The 23,751-nt window shown below is 42.7% G+C and overlaps 1 protein-coding gene across 3 annotated transcripts in view; it reads left to right on the top strand.

Moving 5' to 3' along the window:
* Positions 1–15,533: 15,533 nt before the first annotated feature.
* lmo3 (LIM domain only 3) overlaps positions 15,534–23,751 on the top strand; it is a 29,351-nt gene continuing 21,133 nt past the window's right edge. Inside the window, exons 1-2 of one of the 3 annotated variants that reach the window (XM_061269327.1) lie at positions 15,534–15,967; positions 19,941–20,154. In XM_061269327.1, the coding sequence (XP_061125311.1) occupies positions 19,949–20,154 (206 nt within the window). In that variant the 5' untranslated portion in view covers positions 15,534–15,967; positions 19,941–19,948. Of the gene's footprint in view, positions 15,968–16,860; positions 16,972–17,197; positions 17,458–19,940; positions 20,155–23,751 lie in introns of those variants that run through there. The other 2 variants (XM_061269328.1, XM_061269326.1) reach the window with 2 other exon arrangements.

The raw sequence follows: 23,751 nt of genomic DNA, 5'->3' as shown, positions 1-23,751 counted from the left end.
ATGTACCCCCAGTGACACTTATGTGACACTTTTGAGAATCGCTGGTTTACGAAACTGACTTTAGTAGATAGACTGGATGTACTTTTCTAAATGTACTACTTCTATTTTTCCAAAACTATATTTTACACAAGATCTGTACTCGTGTGACCACTTCTGGCAACTATAAATAGCCCTACTTGAAATAGCGAAAGCTAATAGGTTGGCGATCCAAATCCACTTTTGCTTCTTAGAAAAACCTAACGATGTCACACTTCTAGCTGTGAGAATACTCGGAATGATGACGGTACTTAAAGCGACGAATAGCAAGCCGTTTGCCACGAAAAGGTCAACATCATGACAGATGGGCTCAGCTTGACTGGGCTCAGACAGTCTGAGACACTTGGCTTGATGGGACCCCGGTGCCTGGGGTTCCCCCCAAATACTCAAAGACTGGGTATCTATAGCCTGCCATTATTCCTCCCTATAACTCCTTAATCCAGTATAGAGGATTTAAGCTTCTTTGTTTGCTCATTTGACTGTGTGGGTGCCATATCCCAAAAATGGGCATAGGATTAGTCAAGTATTGTGTCAGTGGCTTGTGATGATGCTTGCTTGGGAGTTTTGGGTGATGGAGGGGGGGGGGTATTGCTTGATTAAACATAGGGAAAAAAAACATTTATGGAGGCTCCCGTTGGGACACTAAAGCTCTGCGAATGCATGGGACCTTTCAATAATCTGTTGACTCATTTTTTTTTTTTCGCTTTGACATAACCTTGCGAGAGAAACATTTTAAGGAAGCTCATAGTGTAAAGAGCCATTCTCATCATTTTCTTTCTTACATAGAAATTGGGGCTGAGAAGCGTGACAAATCACTGGATGGGTTCTTCCCTGCCTGCACCTTTTTCCCGATGAGGTCGGGCGAGCAGTTGGGATGACGGTGGGCGGGTTTTTTGGCATTCCTTTTGGCGCTCTGCACTTGACCTACTTTTTAATTAATTGGGATGCAAAAAGCTGTTTAGCCTGTAATGGAAACCAGAATGGCATTTGGTAAAAACGGCAAGAGATAGAAGGGATGAATTCCAATTCATTGAGCCCCATGAGGCATCACGCTTATTGTGATAAGCTAGAAGAGCATGCAAAACACCTTTCGGAGAAATGTTTACAAGCGGTAAAGCTTTCAAAGCTTACAAGCGTGCAGTTTCCGAAGCGGGGTTAAAAAAAAAAAAAAACGTTTACTTTCCCTCGTGATCAAAGTCAGCGAAAGCCTGATTCTCGGATGTGTCTGAAAGATTACCTTGAGCGAGGGATGAGTAGTACCAGACAAGCAAACTGCTAGCCTCGTTTTTTCAATTTTTTTTTACGCGATTTACTTTGCGGATTTTTTTTTTTTTATGTTGACAAGCTTCATTTAGACAATATTTATGCTTTGACGCCATCTTCTGAAAGCCAAGGAACCGTGTCGAAGTGACTTGAGGAGCTACTTTTAGACGTAAAGTAGTGCATTCTGTAGCATTTTTGTGCCGAGGGACTATCGTATTTTCCGGACTATAAGGCGCACCTTCAATGAATGGCCCATTTTAAAACTTTGGCCATATATAAGGCGCACCAGACTATAAGGCACACCATTTTGGTCCATGGAATTTGGTCCATATATAAGGCACACTGGACTATAAGGCGCACTGTCGGCTTTTGAGAAGATTTGAGGTTTTAAGGTGCGCCTTATAGTCCGGAAAATACGGTATGTTGAAGTTATTTGAAGAGCTTCCAAAAGTCGCTGCCATTTTAGCCGTATTTGAAATGTGCCAAATCTCGAGTGCTGTACTTGACAAGAGCTTGTCACAGACATATCATCAAGGTACCTGGAAACTTTGTGGCGGGAAACCCCCCCCCCCCCCAACCCTCATATGTCTTCTTTAATCCAAGTAGAGCAGGTGACATAGGGTCCAGAAAGAAATAGAACAGAGAAGCAGATTATTAGAGGCAATTAGAGACTCTCATTTCCCAAGTCTACCTGACATCAGAGAGAATAATTCAGGTCCCTGCTTTTTTATTCTTTATCTGATTATTATTACCATTCTGACCTCTCAGGGTTCCCGCCATAATGTGTTTGGGCAATTAGCCTTGTTATGTCAACGCTCCTTGGAAGTTTGAGTGCATATTGTGTGCCACCATTTCTAATTATCATGTGGATGTATTATATACATCCACAGGTCACAAAATTAGCTGCACCCCCTTCTGATATGATCCACCGAGTCACGTAAAATTTACACGATTGACTCATTCAGTGCCATTGACGGATATAGACGTCAAAATTGAAATTTCAACTGGGCTGGCGGTGAATGAGTTAATACCCAAACAAAATTGACCAATCGCCGTAGGCTATTAAATTCCATTAGTCATCGTGAAGGTGTCCCTAATAAAGTGTCCACTCTAACGACTTAACCACGGCCTCGCTTCCTTCCGTCTCCCGCTTCCTTTCCACCCCGGCGCTCCCGTTGACTCTCTCTCTCTCTCTCATTTGCTATTTGAAGCAACTATTAGTGTTTTAACACCACAGGAAAGCGGCTTCATTGAAATGCAATGAAAACTGCGCCGAGAAGGCAAAGTTAACTAATGGGCTCAAATTTTCAAACGAATGCAAGATTAAAGTCAATTGAATCTCCCATTGGGTTTTGACTGAAACCCTTTGAAAAGAAGCCCCACAGTGGGTTTCAGAAATGAAAAATAGGGCTTGTTCTAAAATATTAATAACATTTTATACCCTCATTATAGCGAGCAATAACATTTGTTCAGAAACTGTCTTTACCTTAAGGTGCCACACACGTGTTTGTTTCTTTTTTTTTTTGGGAGTGAACCAGTTCCAATTTGATCCTTAGCCACCTTCCGCGACGCTTATTTCATTTTGAATCGTTTTTTTCCCGGCGAGCCGTGATCCCGTTAAAATGAATGAGAGACGTTGCCTGACAATATCATCGCGTGTTGGCTGCCAAGAAAAAGGAGGGGGGGGGAAACATGTCAGGGAGTGGAAGGGTAGAATAACCAACAGAGGGATGCGAGTTGAGGGAAGAAAGACGGAAAACAAGGTGTTGTCTGATTTGAAACCTTAGAGAGAGAACCGGCGAGATTTCCTCAGAGGGCGTTTTTGCTTCTCTTTCCTGCACTATTATTTAAGAAGCACACACAGCAGATCCTGCGTCAACTCTGATGGCCTACTTTTTCAACTTTATATACCATGAATTAAATATATTGTACAACACGGGCCTACATTCGGATAAACGAAACCCGTACGAGCAACACGGGAGGAAACCGGGACTCTCATTCTTCGACAATGGATTCTTTGGCGTCTACCGACACGCATCTCTCCCGGGCGTCTTCGGAGGATTTCAAAAATGTGTCAAAAGGAAAATCGGAGCCGCGAGACAAAGAGCGCCGGGGCAGCAGGAGTGACGGGGAGGAGGATCTGAAAAGTCTCGCTTTGCATGTAATGGGCTAGAAGTCATTAAAAACATCACTGCCGGCCTAATTAAGACGGGACATCTGGTCTTTCCTCACAGAATGGATTGCGGCAGAGTACAAATAACTCCTCGATGACAAGTTGAGAGGTGTCATACATCTCAGTGATCGTCAATCAACTGGGGAGCGGCTTCATCATTAATGAGCAAATGCTTTGTTTTTGTCGTTTAAAGAAAACAGATTAGGAATATAAACAAAACAAAAAAAAAGTGATTTATTTTTCTCTCTCTGTTTTCCAAATATCCCCTTTTATGTAGCTGCCAATTAGCTGGAATAAACTTTACACCGTCTTTGATGATTGCAGTTTTTTGCACAGTGCAAAAAATAAATTAATTGGCTTGAGGTTCTTTTTTGCAGCACTAATATTTTCCATCGTTGATTTGCCTCCAGCTGTCATGACATTATCTAGTTGAAAAGAGCCAACTGGACACTGTTTGGTTGTCAGGCAACAGAACTCAAATATTTCCCCCAAATTATTATTTTTGATTTTAAAAAAATAGCCCTGTATTGTGTAAAAATATTTATGAGCATCAGTTTATTCTTTGTTTTTGCGGTTCAACCCAAAAAATTGAATTTGTCATATTGTCAGTGGAGCCTTGAATTCCGCTTGCAGTTTTGAAACGAGTTACCGTAATTTTCGGACTATAAACCGCACCGGACTATAAGCCGCACCAGCTAAAACCCACGATTCCAGGTTCAAAATTTACGAAAAAAGCCGCGATTTATAGTCCGAAATTTACGGTAATAACTTTATTTGCAATGGAGTTGCGCACACACACAAAAAAATGTCATGCTAAGCTAGCTCGCCTCTTCAGCACTTCTGGGCTATTTCAGGGTACCAGTGAGCAACAATGTTGGGCTAAATTGTAAAAACAGCAAGGTGGTTGGACTTTAAGTGTAACATTTTTCCAGCTAGCAGATAAATAAAACGTCAAAATGCCAAAATCGAACCCATCAACCTTGCATTTCCATATCTCATTTCTTCCATTACGCATCATGTGCTGTTTTCCCACAAACACAATTGACTGGAAAAGATTTTTTTAAAACCATAGACACTGAAAGAGCCAATGCATGAAAATAATTGGAGCCCAAGGGGTAATATTTGTTCTCCTGAAATAATAATTATTCCTATGGTCTTTGTGTGCCAACACCGAACCACAGAGGGAGAACAAAATCCACCATTACGTTTTCATCAATAAGCGTTTGAGGAGGTCTGTGGAGGCAGCTGTATTTCATGCGTGTCAACAGTCCGACCGTTTACACGGCCAACGCATCTCCAGCAGCGTTGCTCATTTACCTTCTGACTTTATGATGGAGCACATAATAATTCCCTTTAGTTTTATTATTTTTGACCACCAGGGGGGGATTTGAATTCTTTTTAACACTGGTTAAAAATAGCTACAAATATATATGACTCAAGAATACTGACGGGGGAATGGATGCTGCTTGTTGGTATTGATTTAGAAAATATTTCAGTGCTATAGTTTTTTTTTGGGGTGGTGGGGGTCGGTCTAAAGCAAATCAATCAAGTCTGTGTTTTTCATTTTTATTTTTTTTAAATTGATAAACATTTAAGCAATATTTTAGAGTCTTACCACACATTTGTACAATCTGGTAACCGGTATCTTTACACCAAGTACCTTAAATCGTATGTTTCACCTCGCCACTTTCTGATAAGGCCCAAAAGAGCCACAATGGTGTGTCAGGCTTATCACATAAACTCTTTCAAATCAATACCACTTCTTTTTTTTTTTTCCAGCCAAGTACATCAAAGAAGCCCTTAGCAGGTTGAAAATAAGGCAATTTCTATGTAAATGGCTAATAAAGCAGAACTTTAACTAACGCATACACTTCCCCATTATTGACATCTGATAGTCCAGAATCGTTTAGTTCCTTGATAGCCGTCGTCTTATCTTCGCGAGGATTTGCTTATCCTTCTCTTATAATAAATGTTTCCTGCAATATTAAGCAATTCTCTCAGGAGGTAAATATCTGCTATGCACTTGATTATTTAGCCTAGGTAGGCTAATTTTCCTCATACTCACTGGGCCAAAGCGAAGCGGCCACGTTATATTAACTGCGAGCAAAATATCAATTTCAAATTGAACTTTGGATGCATTATTGATTGACCCGTGATATTGTTCCCTCGAGAGTAAAGTGCCAATGGGTTATTGTTTAATATGAATGATAATGCTGAGGCTCTATCTGGAAATAAGGTCCGGGTGTCCTAGCCTGGCCTCTGGAATAAGATGTGATTGCCTCAATTGATACAGTGGGATTGTCACGGAGGCAATACTGGCGGGAAGCTAAGGTTCCTTCATTATTAGATCGGCACACGTAATGTTTGTGAAATCAGAAGTCTGCAAAGTCCTGAAACGGAAGACAACCAAAGCTCCAGAAATACCGTATTGGCCTGAATATAAGACGACCCTGATTATAAGACGCCCCCCTCTTTTTCGGGACTTCAGTTTGAAAAAGAAACTTTTTGAACACCAAATTAATCTTTATACAGAAAATAATTACAGTACATCTGAAACAAGTGATTATAAGAATATATTCAAGAGAAAAAGCATGTTATTTTGCCTCATTCAAATCATGCAAAAACTGTCTATCACATCTTAATATCGGAACATTTAAATATGTAAACTAAAGTGCACACACATTTGTAAATATATGGCTTCGGGTTTTTGAAATGTAAATAAACCTACTGTTTCTTCATTTCCTGTTATCCCTTCTCTTATTTTCTTCTCTTTTCTTTCTTACTGCTATTTTTCACTTTTCTTCTTCATGCTACCGCTATTTTTATTTTTATTCTTTGTGACGGCTTCGTTTTGGCCTGGGGAGTTAAGTTCAGCATTCGTTTTAAAGATATCTGGCGCCATCTAGCGTTGTGAATGGGTATAATGTCTAGACCCCGAATGTAAATGTTATTTCAATGCGAAAAACACCGTCTTATATTCGGGCCAATACGGTAGATCTCAATCAATCTTGGCAAACTGATTTTTATGTATTTCTGAAAAAATGGGTTGGATCGTGGTTAGCTGTATTTTGGAATATATTCTGTATTTTAAATGATTGGACACTTCGAGAGACTCGTTCCAAATCAGGAAATGTTGGCCTTGTGCATTCACACCGCAAATGAATAGCGCTAACCCAAGTCACAAATTTCCCGTAATAGACTCCATATGATGTTTGTTAGCAGGGTTGAGATTTTTCTGTTAATGATACTTCATTGCTTGTTGCAAGACTGGAAAGTTTCCCTGGATCGAGACCCCGTGGTTAAGTTTAGGGCTGCCAACACACATGCTACCGCACGCTGTTTGCTCATTAGCATCGGTCATCTTAACTCTACTACCTCCAGGCTGGGTTGACTTCTCTGATGACCAGGCAAATTACAAATAATACAAAATAAACACCGATGAAGCGGGAAAAGACGTCAACTGGACAAAAACAAACCTTGAAGCTATTAAACTGGAACTGCTATGGTACTCCAGATTTATGCTAATGAGAAAAACTGATGATTGACTGCTAATATACCAAATATGAAATGTTGTATTATTAGTTCCCAACCCGCCCCCCCCGAAAAAAATAAAGACAGATCTTGCCAGAATTTCCATAAACTTGTGTGATTCAACCCGACCAGGGGCTGTTTGGGTTTGATCCAGTTGTCTGTCACGAGCTCTGGCTGCTGATAAGTACATCTAGTTGTAGGGCATTGATTAATTCATGGTGTTGCTTTTAAATATGCACAATGTAGTAATCCGCGGAGACAAGCGGCGGGTCTCCAGAGGAATAGATGAGGCGACACGCTGCCAAAGGAAACAGACCTAGAGTGGTTAATTATTAAATAAGTCAAAAAATAATCAGCAACATATGCGAATAGATAGACGGAGATAGTGAATTAAATCAGCACGCTGGAATGATGGACGGGTAGACCTACCAATAACTGCATAAACATATTTGGGCCATTCACTCAAAATAAACAATATTGTATGACACAAAATATGTATTTTCCCATCTCGGGAAACTTTCTTTTTCTTTCCTGGTACTTGTCATTTGAATGACAGGACTGATTATAAGTTTTCAGCACAGAATTAGCAAGATAGCATTTATGCTAATAGCTTGTTGACACGAAGCACAATACTGTGATTCGAAAAAGTCAACACAATGAATTTTTATATGAACTATGATTCAAACTTAGTGGAGTGTATAACGCCGCAAAACAATAACTAAACCCAAACAGTGTAATTAAATGCAGTAAGTGAAAGGCACCGCTATTGGAATCCTTTGGCGCAGATTGTCCGGCATATCCTTATTACTGGGAAATTGCAATATTGACCAAATGTCAACCGAAGAGCTATGCGATGATTGAATAAAAGAGGATGCATAATCGAAGCTCGGGATTCTGGCACAGCTTCTGAACAAGTCCGGGAAATTCTCAAAATGATTAGCACACGTGGCTAACCGCTCGCGTATCAATTTCAACTATTGTTGGGTGATTTGCAGATGGATATTTGGTCATAATCTTTGGGATGGGACATATCGTAATCATTCAGATTAGCAATCGTGGATTTTGAACGATTTGGTGATATTATAAAACAGTAAAGTTGTTTTTTCTTGACTGTCAAGTTGAGATTGAAGCTGTTGTTCAGTATCAACATATTGTCGGTGTAAATTGAGACAGTCATAGGAGCCTAGGAAAGGATGGAGTTCTCCTTTTAAATTGTGCCCCCCATCTGTTTCCACAAAGACCCCCAGAGCAAGCGGCGGTATCACACACTGTTTGATGAGCGCTATACTTGCCTAATGGACCTGCACGAGCTCATTTGTTTGAAGCAATTATTTCCGAGGCAACTTTGTCAGCGAAGTTTCCTCGCAGATAACTTGCGCCGTGCCTTACAGAGTGACTGAAAGGCATCGGGACATTTCTTTTGAAGAGGTCTAATGAAGAAAGGAAAAAGACTAGGGGAAGCCATCTGTTGTTATTGGGCAGATGCAGAAGTGGTAGATTGGGTTAGTAACCCAAGCGGTTGAGAAATGAGTCAGCAGAAAGATTGCCTTCCGTGTCCCGTGTTTGAAATCAAATGTTTTATAAAAGCCACCTCCAAAAAGGGCATCAAAATCATCACGTCTGCCACAAGAGCATCATTATGGATGACCTAGGGCGGTTTAAGACATCATGACATGGGGCTCATCACTCAGATTCAACACATCCTGCTGTTTTCACATCCATTAGAGTCCAATTATCCCGGTGTCTCATAGCCTTCTCCACGATGCCGTCACAGTTAGGGTGAGGACACATGCAGGAAGGGAAAAGAAACGAGCTTGTGTTGGATGGTGAATGAATCAGAAGCTCCGCCCACATCTAGGCGGTAAAATCTTTTGCTCATTTGTCTGGTTTAGAAATAAGGCTGGTTCTTCTGCGTTACCTTGTTAGTGGTTAGCACGTCTGCCAGATTTTAAATGCGTTTTATAATCTGAAAAATACGCTAGCACATAAAGCTAAACGCTAATTAGCTGCATCGCCGGCAGTATCGGACATTAAGAGAAATGAATTACAGCAAATGAATCAAATTTTATTGTCGATTTCTGAGAAAATTCCAGATTTTAAATGCGCTTCTTTAATATCCAAAAATTTCGCTAGCGTACCTGCTATGGTCGCTAACTGCTAATTAGCTGCATTGCCAGCAGTATCGGACATTAAGAGATATAGACAATTACAGCAAATGAGTCCATATTTATTGTCGATGTTTGAGAAAATTCCATATTTTAAGTGTGCTTTATAATCCGAAAAATACGCTAGCATACCTACCTATGGTCGCTAACCGCTAATTAGCTGCATCGCTGGCAGTATTGGACATTAAGGGAAATAAACGACAACAGCAAATGAGTCAAATTTTGTCGATTTCTGAGAAAATTCCAGATTTTAAATGCACTTTATAATCCCGAAAATATGATAGCATACCTGCTATGGTCGCTAACCGCTAATTAGCTGCATTGCCGGAAATAAACAACTACAGCAAATGAGTCAATATTTATTGTCGATGTTTGAGAAAATTCCATATTTTAAGTGTGCCTTATAATCGGAGAAATACGCTAGCATACCCGCTAAGGCCGCTAATTAGCCGCATCACCGGTAGTACCGCCAAAATAAATCCTCATCCCAAGACAAAGCGTTGTCGTGAGTTGACAAGCGCCACCTGACATGTAAGGGACATTAAATAGCGCATTTTCTCCTTTCATCGCTATTTCGGATTTCCGAACCTTGGCGGATTTCCATCGCTCATCCTTCCCCCCACAACTGATCAGAAGAACCTATTTGAAAACAGCCCTTAGCCTAGCTTAAAGGAGTCTAAGACTAGAGAGAAGTGAAAGGGATGGGGGTGGGATCTCAAAATGGCTCCAGAAGATGACAGCACCAATGTGTTGCCAAGCCTGGATCTCCACGCTTGATCCTTTGTGATTCCCTTTTTTTTTTTTTCCGGCAGCATATCAATCCCTTGGATGGATAAGAGTTCTTCCTGTTTCTCTCCTGTCTCCATTAGCTCCCTGGCGGATCTGCCTGATGTGAAGTGACTCCAGCTCTAATCTCTCGCTAAGTTTGTGTGTTGTACAACTTGGCACGGTTTAACTCAACTTCCCACACTTTTTTTCTTTTGGGTGCTAAGAAGCGCACCGCCCCCTTTTTTTTTTTCTTCTTCTCTCGAGTGTAGCAGCGATGCAATATAGCGGCCTAACACACACACACACACGGCTCACACACTCAATAATGCAGTCAAAAGTGTCTTATTCCGACTCAATCCAGAAGGGAAATCATTCTTGAACCGTTTCCTTTCATAAGTACCGTTCGGGGCTTAGCTCCGCTGTGTTTATCCCAGCCCACAAATCACTTTACCGAATGGTCAGAGAACAAAATAAATGATGGCTGAGGTTTTCCCCAGATGGCGTTAGCGGTTATCAATACGATTAGATTGTCCCAAAAAAAAAAAAAAAAAAAAATTGTAATTTTGTGCCCGGCCGTGCATAAAATCCACTGGCGGCTTTTCTTGAGTAATGTTTATCCTCCTTTTCTCATAACAACCGGAATAAGTCCACTTGACATGAAGAGCAGCATCTAATACCTCAGCTCGGAGTGATTGTGAAAAGAAGCGAGGTGACTCGCCTGCTGCGGAATTTTCACTTTATAACAAGCTCGCCCTCGCGCAATGTATTCCGAGGCGCTTGTTACCCGCCCGAGATGGCATCTCATACGACATACACCGTGTAATGGAACGTGATCCGGGTTTTTCGTCCGGGTCCCTGCAAGGTTGATGATCACATGGGGATTAACGCCACTCTCCAAAAAAAAAAAAAAAACTCTGACAGAGCAGTCAATTAAAACAGGACGGACTCGTTAAAAAATAAAAAACAAAAAGAACACTGAAAAAGATGTAAAAAGAGTTTTTTGTACATCAACCACGTCAGGCGTCGTTATGTCTGAGTTGACAACCCCCCCACATCCCTGAGGGGCTTCGAAACCCAAAGGAGGTTCATCTACATCTCTAATTTACAGTTTGACGACACAATGGATTCCCATCCAAAAACCTTTCACGTCTGTACATGAGAAGCCGTAAAATGTTTCGGGGGCTCAATGACACTTCTTAAATCGATTTTATTATGCGTTTCTTCGTGACTGCTGCTTTGTGTAATTTTAGATTTGGATGTTTGTCACTTTTTTTTTTTTGCAGGATAACAAAAAAAAAATTCACAAGTGAAATAGAACTTGATTTGGGGTTAATCCAGAGTCACTTTAATTGGTAGGCAGGGCTGGATTGGCCATCTGGCATACAGGGCAGATGCTCGATTGGCTAATTCCCAGTTGTGTGTGTCGCCACATGACGCGATCCCAATTGTTTTATTTCACTTCAGTTTTCTGAAAAAAAAAAAAAATTCTTACTATATAACACAGTTGTAGATCAGAAAAGTGCAAAAAGTTTCAAAGATATGTCACAAATCTTCTCAGGAGCTAACGCTGTTAGCATACATTACTTCCTACACTTCACTTAACATTTAAAAAAATATACATATGTATGAACGACGTGAACATATTTGCAAAACATAAAAAAAATCCAATTATACACCTAGTTAGGTTGTTTTTCTAAAAAAAAATTCTTTGTATAATTAAAAGAATTAAAAGGCAATTTTAATGTCTACTTCGTCCACCAATCAGTTTCTCCTCTACTGATATATATATATATTTTTAAAATCCATCTTACTTTTTTATCATTCGCCAGATACCAAACAACAGGTGCTTTCGGAAAGAAGAGTGACAGAGCCTGCAGCCTTGTGAAATGAAGTGATTAGCCATCTTAATTAGCTGTCGTCTTTGGCCCTGGCCTTCTCTGCATGATGGAAAGTTGTGCTTGGAGGATCAATATGGAGTAAAACAACAGCCACCCACAAGGCTCCTCTTAATCAACCATTGCTTGTGCTTGAAAGCTTGGAGGAAACTATTTCGGGGGCGGGACGTATCGGGAGGTCAAAGTGCACTCCAAATTTTTTTCGACCGATATTTCGTTTCTTTTGTCCTCACATCGACGCTCCTGCTTTGAGTTTGTTTTCCGCGATGACCTTTGTCTCTTTTGTCACGGTGTCTTACAGGATGGAACGGCAAATGATTACGGAAAAGACGATCAGGGAAGCAATATCCCATCTTCAGCCAGAGGAGAACAGTTCTCATAGGTATTAAATTGACTATTCATTCATGTGTGTGTCGCGGTGGCAAAGCGCAAATCCAATATAAATGTCCCGTTTCCAGCCGGCACACTTTGACTGTCAACTGACTGCAATCAGGGATTGTCGGCGAAGAGATTAAAAGATATTTTCCTCTTCAGGCGGAGTAAATTGGTTTTGGATTAAGGTTGATTGATTGCTGCTGAGGTATACGGCAGTCTGTTTGAGATGTTCGGTTTTGGGGAACACACAAGTCATTTCAGCCAGGGCTACTTAAGGAAATCGTAGCGGATGGAATCGATAGATATTATGTAGCAGTTACCAGCACGGCGCTGTTCAAGGTTATTATCATTAAAGGCTGGAGAGAAAAAATATTCAAAGGAAAATTTCAGAGATTATTTGAAACATATACGCTGACGGCGCTTGCACTTCAAAATATTCCACAGGCCCATATAATGATATATAAATTAGATATCAAATAACTATTATAGAAGCAATAATATTATCAAACCATCTGTGCGCTCTAAATCATTAAATCCATCGATCAAATTCCTCGTCCTTTGTCAAAAACGCCGCGCGTGCGCCCTGACGTCAGCCTCGTTGTTATTCCACAGATCGAGTATATACGTAACTAGATTGTAGCGTTAACAAAGTACACGGAAAGATGTGGGTTTGGTAAACGGCTCTTTACTTAACTTCCAGGCGTGTGGCGGCGTGGACTTCCAGCCACGGAGGTGGAAGAGAGATCCATAGAATAGGACCGGGCGTGCGTAAAAGCCATGACTGAGCCCCATCCACCGTCCCTGGACAGCCACCCGGCCGAGCGCCGGCCCTCGACTTCCATCTACGGAGGTGAAAGAGAGCTCCGTAGAGTAGGACCGGGCGCGCGTAAAAGCCATGTCCGAGCCCCATCCACCATCCCCGGACAGCCACCCGGCCGAGCGCCGGCCCTCGACTTCTATCCACGGAGGTGAAAGAGAGCTCCGTAGAGTAGGACCGGGCGTGCGTAAAAGCCATAATAGTTTTTCAAACCTTCTGTGTCACTCCAAATCCTTAAATCCTTCAAACTCTTTGTCCTCCGTGTCACTTAGAAACAAAGCCGCTAATGATGCCGGTAGTACGTGGGGCCCTTCGTCATCTTAGTCATCCCGTGATCAATCTTTGTCCATTTTGTAAACAACTGCCGTGCCGCGTCGCGCTGCTGACGTCACTTGAAATTCAAATTACAGTAATCCCTTGCTACATTGCGGTTCGTTTATCGCGGTTTCACTTTTTTTTGGGGGGGGGGGGAATCTTTGAAGAAAAAACACATAAGTCGCTCCTTATTATAAGTCTCCCTTATAAGTAACCCTAACCCCCACCCAAACTATGAAAAAAAAACGCGATTTATAGTCCGGAAATTACGGTAAACACTTTTTTTTTATTCTTGGAAAAAGCCTAAATATTGATGAAAATGTTAAAATTCAAATAAAAAGATTATGCCGCTTTGTGCTGCTCCTTATGTTGTTTATGTGTTCCTCGGCCACCAGGGGGCAGCATGAAAAAGACAGTCGCAGTGATGCAAGTTGGTTTTTGCGGAGGATAAAGAATATATTCCTGTAAGTATTATGTTGTCTATGTGTTTGTGTTGATATTTTAAAGGGGCAGATCTTAATTTTTTGTTCAGTATATAAAGTAAAAACTTTAGCTACTATTAGCTCTTTGCTTATTTTTTTTTTTTTAACACACTCTGGATGAATCTTGTACGTCGTAAAAATCTCTTGACATTCCATTCGATTTGAGCCGATGGATTTAATTGAAATAACACATCTCACGTATGAATTTTAAGTGCCGTTTCAATCATCTTCCAGCCTCTGGATTTTATTTGCCGTTCCGAGTCAAACGGATGAATGAAACGGCCTAGAACGCCAGCGCCGGCTGATGTTCTCCTGTTTTACATTCCGACTAAATGAAGAGACGTTTGAATGAAGTAATCTTCCACTAACTCTCCGAGGAGTAATAAGAAGGGTCAGTACTCTTTGGCCGGCGTCTCTCTTTGGATTTGCGCAGTTCCCTCCTGACCTATTACTGAAGGAAGGTGATTCTCAGGATTCTCTGAAACTTCTGTCTAAAGACAAAATTGGCCTGCGAGGGGAGGGGCGGGGGGGGTGTCATTAAAATTACGGATCCCTTGACCCTCACTTCAAGGTCGTAGCAATTATTTAGCGTGTCTTTAAGGGGAGTCTTTTCTGGTCGTTAGCGGAAGACAGTCCCCTGGCTTATCTCCCGAGGGAATTGTGGGTCGCGTGTGTGCCGGTCTGAAGGACCAGGATCCGACCCTTAAGATCCTAAATGACCTAAAAAGACTCACGAGTGTGGAAAATGATTGTGGAAATGAATATGAGAAGTATTTGATCGTAAATTAGAAGTTGAATACAAATTGGACTAGATTAATTGAGTGATTCTTCCGAGTACCACAAGAGGGCGCTCATGAAGCACAAGCGGTTTGTTTATTCCCATTATAGACAAAGATAACCATCAAGAAACAATTACATGACATTATTCGAAGGGCATGTATGAATTGGGCAGGAGAGTGTTTTTCGTGTCCGCCTCACATACCCAAAGTTCCGGGTTTGAATCCCTATGTGGACGATTTTAGGCTTTTTCAACATTTGAGTGCAGTGCTGTCATTTTAACCACTCACCCAACATGTGAGGAATCCCTTTACCATTATCACTCAAAAACTTCATCACATCAAATCAACGTAATAGAAAGTGCCCTTGTTTTTTTTTTCTTTTTTTTCTCTCCAAAGTGCAACCGGATGACATGAGCATCTCCCTTGTGATTTCTTGTCTTAGCGTAGCGGCTAATTAGACGGGCGGTAGGAGTGGCACTGATTGGCATTACAAAAAAAAAGCTGCGCGATCACTTTTTCGTTTTTTTTTTTTTTTTACTCTTTCGTGCGGCACCCAGTCTTCTCAAAGTTGCCATCAGAGGAATTATTTAAGATAAAAGACATTATGGAAGTCTCCCTTGACAGATATTATCATTACAACCCTTTATGGGAAGGGAAGTTTTTTTTTTTTTTTTTACTTCCTGTGTCACTCACACTGACTCCCACCGGGCAGGGGAGACAAGGGGGGGGGGGGGGGGTGAGTGAGCACCGTCAGCTGGAGTTAGTCTGGCTTCACTACAAAAGGTTAGCACATCTGACTGTCAATAGTAAAGTCTTGTGGGTGGGTGGGAGGAGACATTGGAGGTGAGATGGGGGGGGGGGTCGGTTGGGGTGGAGGAGTTAGGGGGGAGCGCGCTTTGAGAGAAAGAGATACTTTGATATTTCGGAATGTAAGGAGGGTGAATGTGGAGAACTGGAGGTTGGGGATCTAATTACCGGGCCATAATTGGGGGCTGGGGAATAGGGTTGCCGTCCTCTCAACTCGCTGCAGATCAATTATGTTAAGAGAACATCTGTAAGTAGAGCTTAATGAGGTCCATTAGAGCAACATGCGCTGCCTTCCCTAACGGTGCTTGTCAGCTTCTTGCATGAGCTGGAGTGTGCTGCTGACTGGGGACCTGGCGGAGGAGCTTAAATAGGAGAGCGCCGGCTTCACTTCGAGAGAAACCAGACGGTGGAAGAGATCGGAGTGAGGAGTTTTTTTTTTTCTTCTTCTTCTTCTCTCTGCTCAACGGAGAACTCGAGGACGCGCGCAGCCGATTGGAAGTGACAAAGTTGGACGGTGACGAGATTCGTTTTGATTTTGGACGCCGCTGTTTTCACTTCAAGGTACGCGATTAAGTCCTCGTGTGGGTTTTGTGAGTTGAACTCACGCCTTTTAGGGGGGGCGGGGGGGTTTTGTGCGTAAAAGGCGCACGACCGCGCGGAGAGAAATATCCAAAAGCGCGCCGTCTTTTCCCGACTGGTTCATTTTGAAACTCGCGTTTTTAGCTGCGCGCACGTAAACTCCCCAGTTTTAAAAATTTTAAATAGTCACGCATTTTCCGTGTAAAACCTTCATCCATCCTCCGATGGGAAATAATTTGCCGAACGCGTTGAGTGAAAGGCGGGTGGGAGGGCAGCGGCTCCGCGGCAAATTGCATGATTACCAAGATAGGCCGCCTTGAAATAATTCAATCCATGACAAAACCTAATTACGGCCAGGTAATACCCCTGTCAGCTTTAATGCATCTCATCACTCATAATGGCGCACGGAGAGCGTTTTATGACCCATCTCATTATCGCCGCGTTTTGAGGCTCAAAATCCGAGTGCCATTCTGTCTCCGCGTCTGGCACAATTTTCAAGACTTGGAATATGTATTAAGTTATTCTAGTGGTTTCAAAGTGAGGCTTTAAATAAAATCATGGGAAAAAATGTGTCAATGAAAACTGCCTGCAGTCGACAGGATGTAAATCTCACCATGTTCAATTATAGCGAATGCCATTTTTGTGACACGTTTGAAGCTTAGTGAAGTTGCCAGGACGCTTAATCGAGCGTTTAAATGGGGGGGGGGGGGGGGCGTTAAAGAACGTGCCAGGGTGCTCAATCGAATACCGAAATGTATGAAAATTGCGTTTTTCTGCATCCATTTAGTTTCTCCTAACTTTGAAACCAACCACACGTGGGGTGGAGTTGAGAAAAGGTGGGGGCTTTTGTTAAGTGATGCACATGGCCACACCAACCTCACGCACTTTGCAAAATTGCGCGGACCAGCGAGCACCTGTAACCCGACTCCGGTGCTCATGTGGGGGAATTAAGTGAAATTGCGTGGAATCAACTTGTTGGGAAAACGGTGAGTGACTTTGCTGGGGGATTGCACGGACCGCTACGCGTGCGTCGTCGCGCTTTTTGCGCACGCAAGACGCTCCGTGGCCAGTAGGATCAGTGGCTGCGCCGCGGAGGAGAAGCATCCTTTGTCGCGCTGTCACTCGCCTTTCTCTCTCTCTCCACCTCTCTCTCTCTCCTCCCTCTCTCTCTCTCTCTCTTACGCACACAGCTCCACACTCTGGTGGCAAAAACCTGCGCGCAAACACCGCGCTCGACGACCTTTGCTTTACTCCCGCGTTTTGCTGGCCGGAACCGTTTTTTTGTTTTTATTTGGGGTGTTTTTCCCTCTCTTCTCATCGGCTGGATTGCCTCCCGTTCGTCTTTGCGTGCGTGCGTGCGTGCGTGCGTGCGTGTGTGTGTGTGTGTATGCAACAAAGCCAGCTGCTCGACTGGACCGGGTTGCATGCTGCTGAAGCGGCTCAACAAATGCAGAAAAGGGAGAAAAGTTTCGGTAAGAAGGCTTTTTGTGGCTTCGGTGTCTGATTTGCTAATATTCCTCGTTTTCTCCTAAATAACCTCCCCGTGAGGCGTTAACGCGAGATTCGTTATCGCTCGGCTGCTATGGCAACGGTAATTAAAGTGATCGGGTGAAATGTCAGCAAATTGTGGGAGGTTTAGGTAAAAGGGGGGGGGGTCTCCTCCGACGTCCTCCATCCGGTGATGATGCATGTGACCGCGGGGGACGCGCAACCCCGCTATACGGAGGATACGAGCCAGCAAGCAAATAAAACAGATATCATTAAAGCTCCGAGCAGCTGTGATCCCCCCCCATCCCTCTCCCCCCCTTCTTGGGAAAATGACGCTTTTGTTCAGGCACCCCCTCACCCTCCTCTTCCACCGGCAATCGGACGAGGCAAGTGGCCGAATTCCTGCCATGCTTCTTCCCTTCTCCTTGATTGCGGAGTCGGGGAGGGGAAGGAGGGGGGGTGGGTTCGAAACCGGCTCCCCCTTTTTCTTCCTCTGCCTTTGGTAATGAGCAGCGGGGACTTTGTAGTGTTAACGAGGCTGCGGGACGGATCAGTGCGGCTGAACAGGAGCGGCCGAGAGGAACCAGGGGGCGAGCGAGCCCGCGCGCTCTCTAAATCCAGCCAATTAACAAATCAACAGCCGCAACTCGCTGGAACAAATGAGCTGAGCTCGCCGGCGCAACGCAGCCCGGTTTGAGAGCGAACCACCCACAAGAGTTTGAAAAACGGACTTTGTGCATGGTACTGAAGGAAAAAGCTGTATAGGAGAAATTCATACATGTTGCCTGTCACTTTATTTAGAGCGGCAGAACGCACATGTTGGAAATGTAAACAAAGTGGAACTTGGGCGCAAGTTTGAAATAGATCAAGTGGTCTTCGTTATTATGGCAAAAAAAAAAAAAACATTTGACACTATTTGCTCTTAATGGAATATTTAGTAATTGCGTGTTGCTAGGGGGATTAGAAATGTAGAAGTTGGAATAGGATTACATTCAACCGGCCTAATCTTTGAGGATACTGCAAATATACCTTCGTGCAAGGAACTGAAAAAAAATGCAGAAGTTGGACTATAAATGTTGTTCAAACTTAATCCAGTACACTTTAGGTGCATGTTGGAAAGTTATTGACTTCTTCTCTAAATCCACTTTAAACTCAAATAGATCAAAACAATGAGTTTTTGCAGCAATACTTTTGATTAGTTAAGCTGTTGCATTCAATGAAATAAATTTTCATATCTTTCATGACTTCTATATTTCGAGTCAACTTGAAAACCAAGAAAATGCCGACTTAGTTTTAATCGAACCGTACTGTATGATGGCTTGATGTTAGTCAAAAATTGTAAACTGAAAACATCATCAAAAGAATAACTCTCATTTTGTGATTTGGGCCAAAAAAAAACACTGACCCCCCAAAAAAAATTGCATGATTTGAAACTAAACTGAGCACTAGTGCGTGTGGTGAATGTTGGACAAAAGGGAGCGGGGGTACGCCTCTCCTCAGGGAATAGTGGGAGAATACTAATTCCAGCCTGATTCCCCCCCACCCCTCCCCTCACCCTTCCCCACCTCTTCTTTAAGTCCCCCAATGGACCAACAAAGGCTCTCCCCAGTCAGCTCAGGCCAAACAATACAGACGGGTTGCAAAGCTTCTCGTCTGTAGCCACGCCCCTTTAAATACGGAGGAGGTCAGCACATTTAAAAACAGTAGAGGAAAAAAAAAGTGTCCAAAAAGTGTTCTTTGTGGCTGTGTGGGCTGTTTGTTAAGACCCCCCCACCCCTTCGTGCCCCCTCCCACTGCTAAATATGGTCAACACACTTTACAGGAAAACACCGATAAAATGTTACAAATTTTAAAGTTAAACCAATAAAAATCGTAATATTGACACAGCAGGATTTATAAACGCCATCTTCCAGATAAACATGGTTTTAACATTTCTTTTTAGCCGCCTCAGCAATTTCTCTCGTGTACAAGCAACAAAAAGTTTTTGGTCCATGTGATTCTGTTGCTTTTTTTTTTAAATATAAATTTAGAAAGATGATGCACATTCCAATTTCCACATCTTTTCAAAGCGATGGAATTGTTTATCGTTACCGGGGCGATGATCTTCACAAGAGCATTGACCATTTTTGCTTTGGCCTTCACCAGGAAGGAAAACACTTCAAGTTTAAAAAAATAATTTTGTCATTTGTTAAGACTTGATTGAAGAGTGTGATAAATTCCATCTGCATCGAAGAAACCACAGCGCCTAAGAAAAAACAACCAATCAGACACTGAAAGGTTAACTCGTCTCTGATTGGTTGGTTTTCTCAGGCGCGCTTTACAACAGAAACTTTAACATATATTTTATTTATTTTTAGGATTTAATTTGTCATGCATTCCCGTCAAGCCAAAAAATCTGACGAAACGGAAATCCGAACCCAACTTTGATTTTTTCGTCTAAATCTTTCTGTCTTTGGTTTTGTCGCAGGTATACAAATGCTTTCCGTCCAGCCGGACACGAAGCCAAAAGGCTGTGCCGGCTGCAACCGGAAGATCAAGGACCGCTACCTCCTGAAGGCCCTCGATAAGTACTGGCACGAAGACTGTCTCAAGTGCGCCTGCTGCGACTGCAGGCTGGGCGAGGTGGGCTCCACGCTCTACACCAAAGCCAACCTCATCCTCTGCCGGAGAGATTACCTACGGTAAGAGACGTTAAACAAACACCTCCGCGTTTTTCTATTCAAATCTCACATTTTAGAAGTCAGGTTGGATGCGTCCGGATTACAAAGACATTTTTAACACTGCTCCGAAATGGTTTTATTTGCTTTGGATAAGTCACACCTCAAAAAATACTTCCAACATTAACGTATGAATGGTTGTAGGCGGAGCTAATAGTTTTCTGCGTAAAATGTGTCGAGTCTTCCCTTGTGGAGGTGAAATTAACCCTAAACTTTGATCACCTTACCTTAACCACAACCCTAAACCATTTAATTTAATGTTTTTATATCTACGCAACAAGAGGTGCTAGCCAGCAGCTAGCTTGCGAGCTAACGACATCAAGTTCTGAAATATTGAAAATAATAACATATTTCCTCGTCAGCCAATTTCCAGCCTTTTCCAAAACGTGTTTCGTCATCTCCCAAGCTCCAACATGTTATTCTTTCATCTTCAAGGTGACTGAATTGATTCAGTTCTCGCCATCACGATACCGGCAGCTAATGAGCGGGCACGTCCAGCCAAACGGCAGCGCTCGCCATCTGATCTGCGAAACCACACAAAAGTCAGACTCCATCACCAGGGCAATCAATGGCGACGATATTACCAGAAAAAAAAGAAACTCCGCTATTTTACACTTTCCATCACTTGCCGAGGACATTACATTGACTCGGTCTAACCTTGCCTTAAAATTGAATGATTTACGTTATCAGGACTTGCGACAGATTCATGACCCCCCCCCCCCTCCTCACCGTAACCGTGCGCCCGCTCTCGTAAAAAAAAGCTCTTTCTGTATATTATTTGGACTTGTGTTTATCTCGCTTGTGTCAGCTCGGGGTTAGAAGCAAGGAGAAAAAAAAAAAGAAATCATGATTTCAGACTCTGTCCATTTTTTATATTCTGACACGGGGTGCTCCTGTTCTGTTTAGCTGCTTCGTATGTTATTAAGGCTGACATAACAAGGGTTAATAGAATCCTACAGGGGTCTAAAACCAGCAGAGAAGTAATAATCCCCCCCCCCCCCCCCCCCCCCCCCCCGTAAAATGAAAAGAAATAAACAGTGGGAATAATAGTTAAGGATCCAGCAGTTCCCCCGGCGCGATTGAATACAGCACACGGTGAGAAATGTAAAGAAAATTACAGGTATTATCTCCTAGAGCTTGATTTGTATTTTGCTCCCAATGAATATGGAGAACGCCGTATCCGTAAACGATCCCTTCGCAGGCTTTTCCGTCGGTGATTCCGGGTAATAGCGCCACTTTGTTTATGCTGATGCGCTATTTTCGACCAGGCAGGGCGCTAACAGCTAACGCGAGCATCCAAAGTGCCACAGAGGCCAGGGAAGGGAATGCAAAAAAAAAAAAAACTGTCGGGCATCACTTAATGGAAAACTGTAAATTCCAAGCATCCATTTTAAAAACAGCACCGGCTTTATTTATTTATCTATGTATTCATTCATTTTTTTTTCTTTCCTCCCCCGACTTCCAATTTTCCTCTACAGTGGTTTTACTAAGATTGCAAGCAAATGCGCACACCAGTCAACACAGCTGGATTTATTCAAGTTTTAAGAAAGCTGAGTGATAACCAAATGTAGAGCATGGTTTTGAGGAATATTATTTTTATGCCTCTCCTTTGAAAAAAAATAGCTTTTTTTATATCTTACATCAAGCTTATTACGCATTTGTATGTCGGCGTCAGGCGTGACTGTGACATCACGTCAACCTTTATCGCCGCCGAGTGACAGGCAGTGAAGAGGAAAAAAAAAAAGCTTAGCCTGTCTCAAAGCCATCTATTTTCCTCGGAAATCTCATTTAGATACATTCGCGCTCGTGAACATGTGTCATCGCTTTAATAAGAAAAGGGATATTCCGCCGGCTGCGTTGTGTGATTACTCACAAACGTCGTTTTCCGAGTGTGCGTTTGAATTAGCGTCCAAGGCCGCGTTTTGGGGTCAAAGCGGGAAATCTCGCCGCGGATTGGATAGGAAAAGTCGACACACCCTTTCTCACAACGCATGTTAAATGGGAGTGTGTAAAGTGCCTCTGATTCATCTCGAATAAAGTTCAGATGTTCTGGTAGGCTTTTCCTGACATATGACGGCGGGCTGGTGCTGACTCACATTTTACATGCGTTTGAATGTGAGTGGTTAATTTTGAGTACAGCCACAGCCTCGGTTATAAGGGTGTGCACACTTGTGCAACCACATTTTTTCAGTTGTTTATTGATTGTATTATTCAAATTTATGGGGGGAAATTTAGAAATTATTTATCTGCGTCTCATTTTTGGTAGTCTAAGATCTCTGAAGTGGTTTGACGTTCAAATTTTAAATTCATTAAAATTGACTTTTTAAGTGAACCGATTTATTCCAGTTGATAATCTATTACTTTTATTTCCCCACAAAAGAAAATCTGAAAGAGAAAGAATGAAAGAAAGATATTTCAGTGGCTGTTGGTGATGATTTCCCAATTAACAGAGACTCTCCACACTTTGCTTTTTATTTACTGCATTGGTAGTGGCCAGCTTTGTATCGCTTCATATGCGTATTTGTTGTGAAAGGTCATGTGATACGATTTGGCATTTTCGATTGGCCACGTAGCAGAACTTAAGTGTCATAAGTTGTGTGAAATAACTTTTTCCGTCATTTGTATATTCTTTCTGCCCTTTTTTTTTTTTTTAGAGCCGGGGCTTACAAAGGTAGCCATCTGTGACTTGACGAATGTGGCTCTGCGAAAGGTCACGATGCCCGCTGTGCCCATGAATGCCACCGGTATTACTTACACCGTCGCCATATTTAGATAAAACCAGCATTCCGCGTAATCAATTAGGATGTCAAGCTGCGCAAATTCCCGCCGCCGAAAAAAAAAAAACTGACGCGACACATCCTTTCCTGGGAAACCTAAAATATTTTCTTTGCACTCGGAAAGAAAAGGCAGCCTTCAATTTGTCGAGCGCTTTGTACACGTTAGCGGTAGATTTTTTTTGTCAGGGAGGCTTCATTGAGGCTCCAGATTGAATTCTATCTGGGCTGCTTGTTATTACAATGGAGCACTCAGCATGCACAAAAGGCTTCGCCTGCTCAAGCTTTTAATGGGCGACTCGGAGGTGGAGAATGCAGCACTCAGTCTGTCAGCCTCGGCACTTCAGCATCTTTAGCCTTCATCTTTTTTTTTTTTGATTCCACCCCTCCCGTTCGGCACGCTCGCCCTTCATCAGAAGTCTCGGCCCTCTTGGCCGTCTTTGATGCGGCTAATCAGACTCTCCGTCGCTTTGGCAAGACCGTCCATGATACCTGATTCTAATTACATGCAAGGAGGGGGAAACTTTATTTGATGTCTTTTGTGTGCATCTCAGCTTGGCTACCTTTCAAGAACCTCCCCCTACTTCGTCCTGTTCTTTCTCCGCACCCCCCCTGGAGACCCCCCCCCCCCCCCCCCCCGTTCCTCACGTATGAGGCTAGACATACATGCAGCGGCCTCAGCGCTACAAGGTGAACTATTCCCCGGCACGTGTTATTATTAATAACTGCCAGAGAGAGGGGTCACCGAAGACAACTCCTTGAAAAAGAACCCCGGGCCAGGCAACTA

Source organism: Syngnathus typhle, linkage group LG21 (genome assembly GCF_033458585.1).
Source record: "Syngnathus typhle isolate RoL2023-S1 ecotype Sweden linkage group LG21, RoL_Styp_1.0, whole genome shotgun sequence".
Taxonomy (NCBI): domain Eukaryota; kingdom Metazoa; phylum Chordata; class Actinopteri; order Syngnathiformes; family Syngnathidae; genus Syngnathus; species Syngnathus typhle.
The sequence above is the reverse complement of the archived record's forward strand: the minus strand, read 5'-3'. Positions and strand labels throughout refer to the sequence as shown.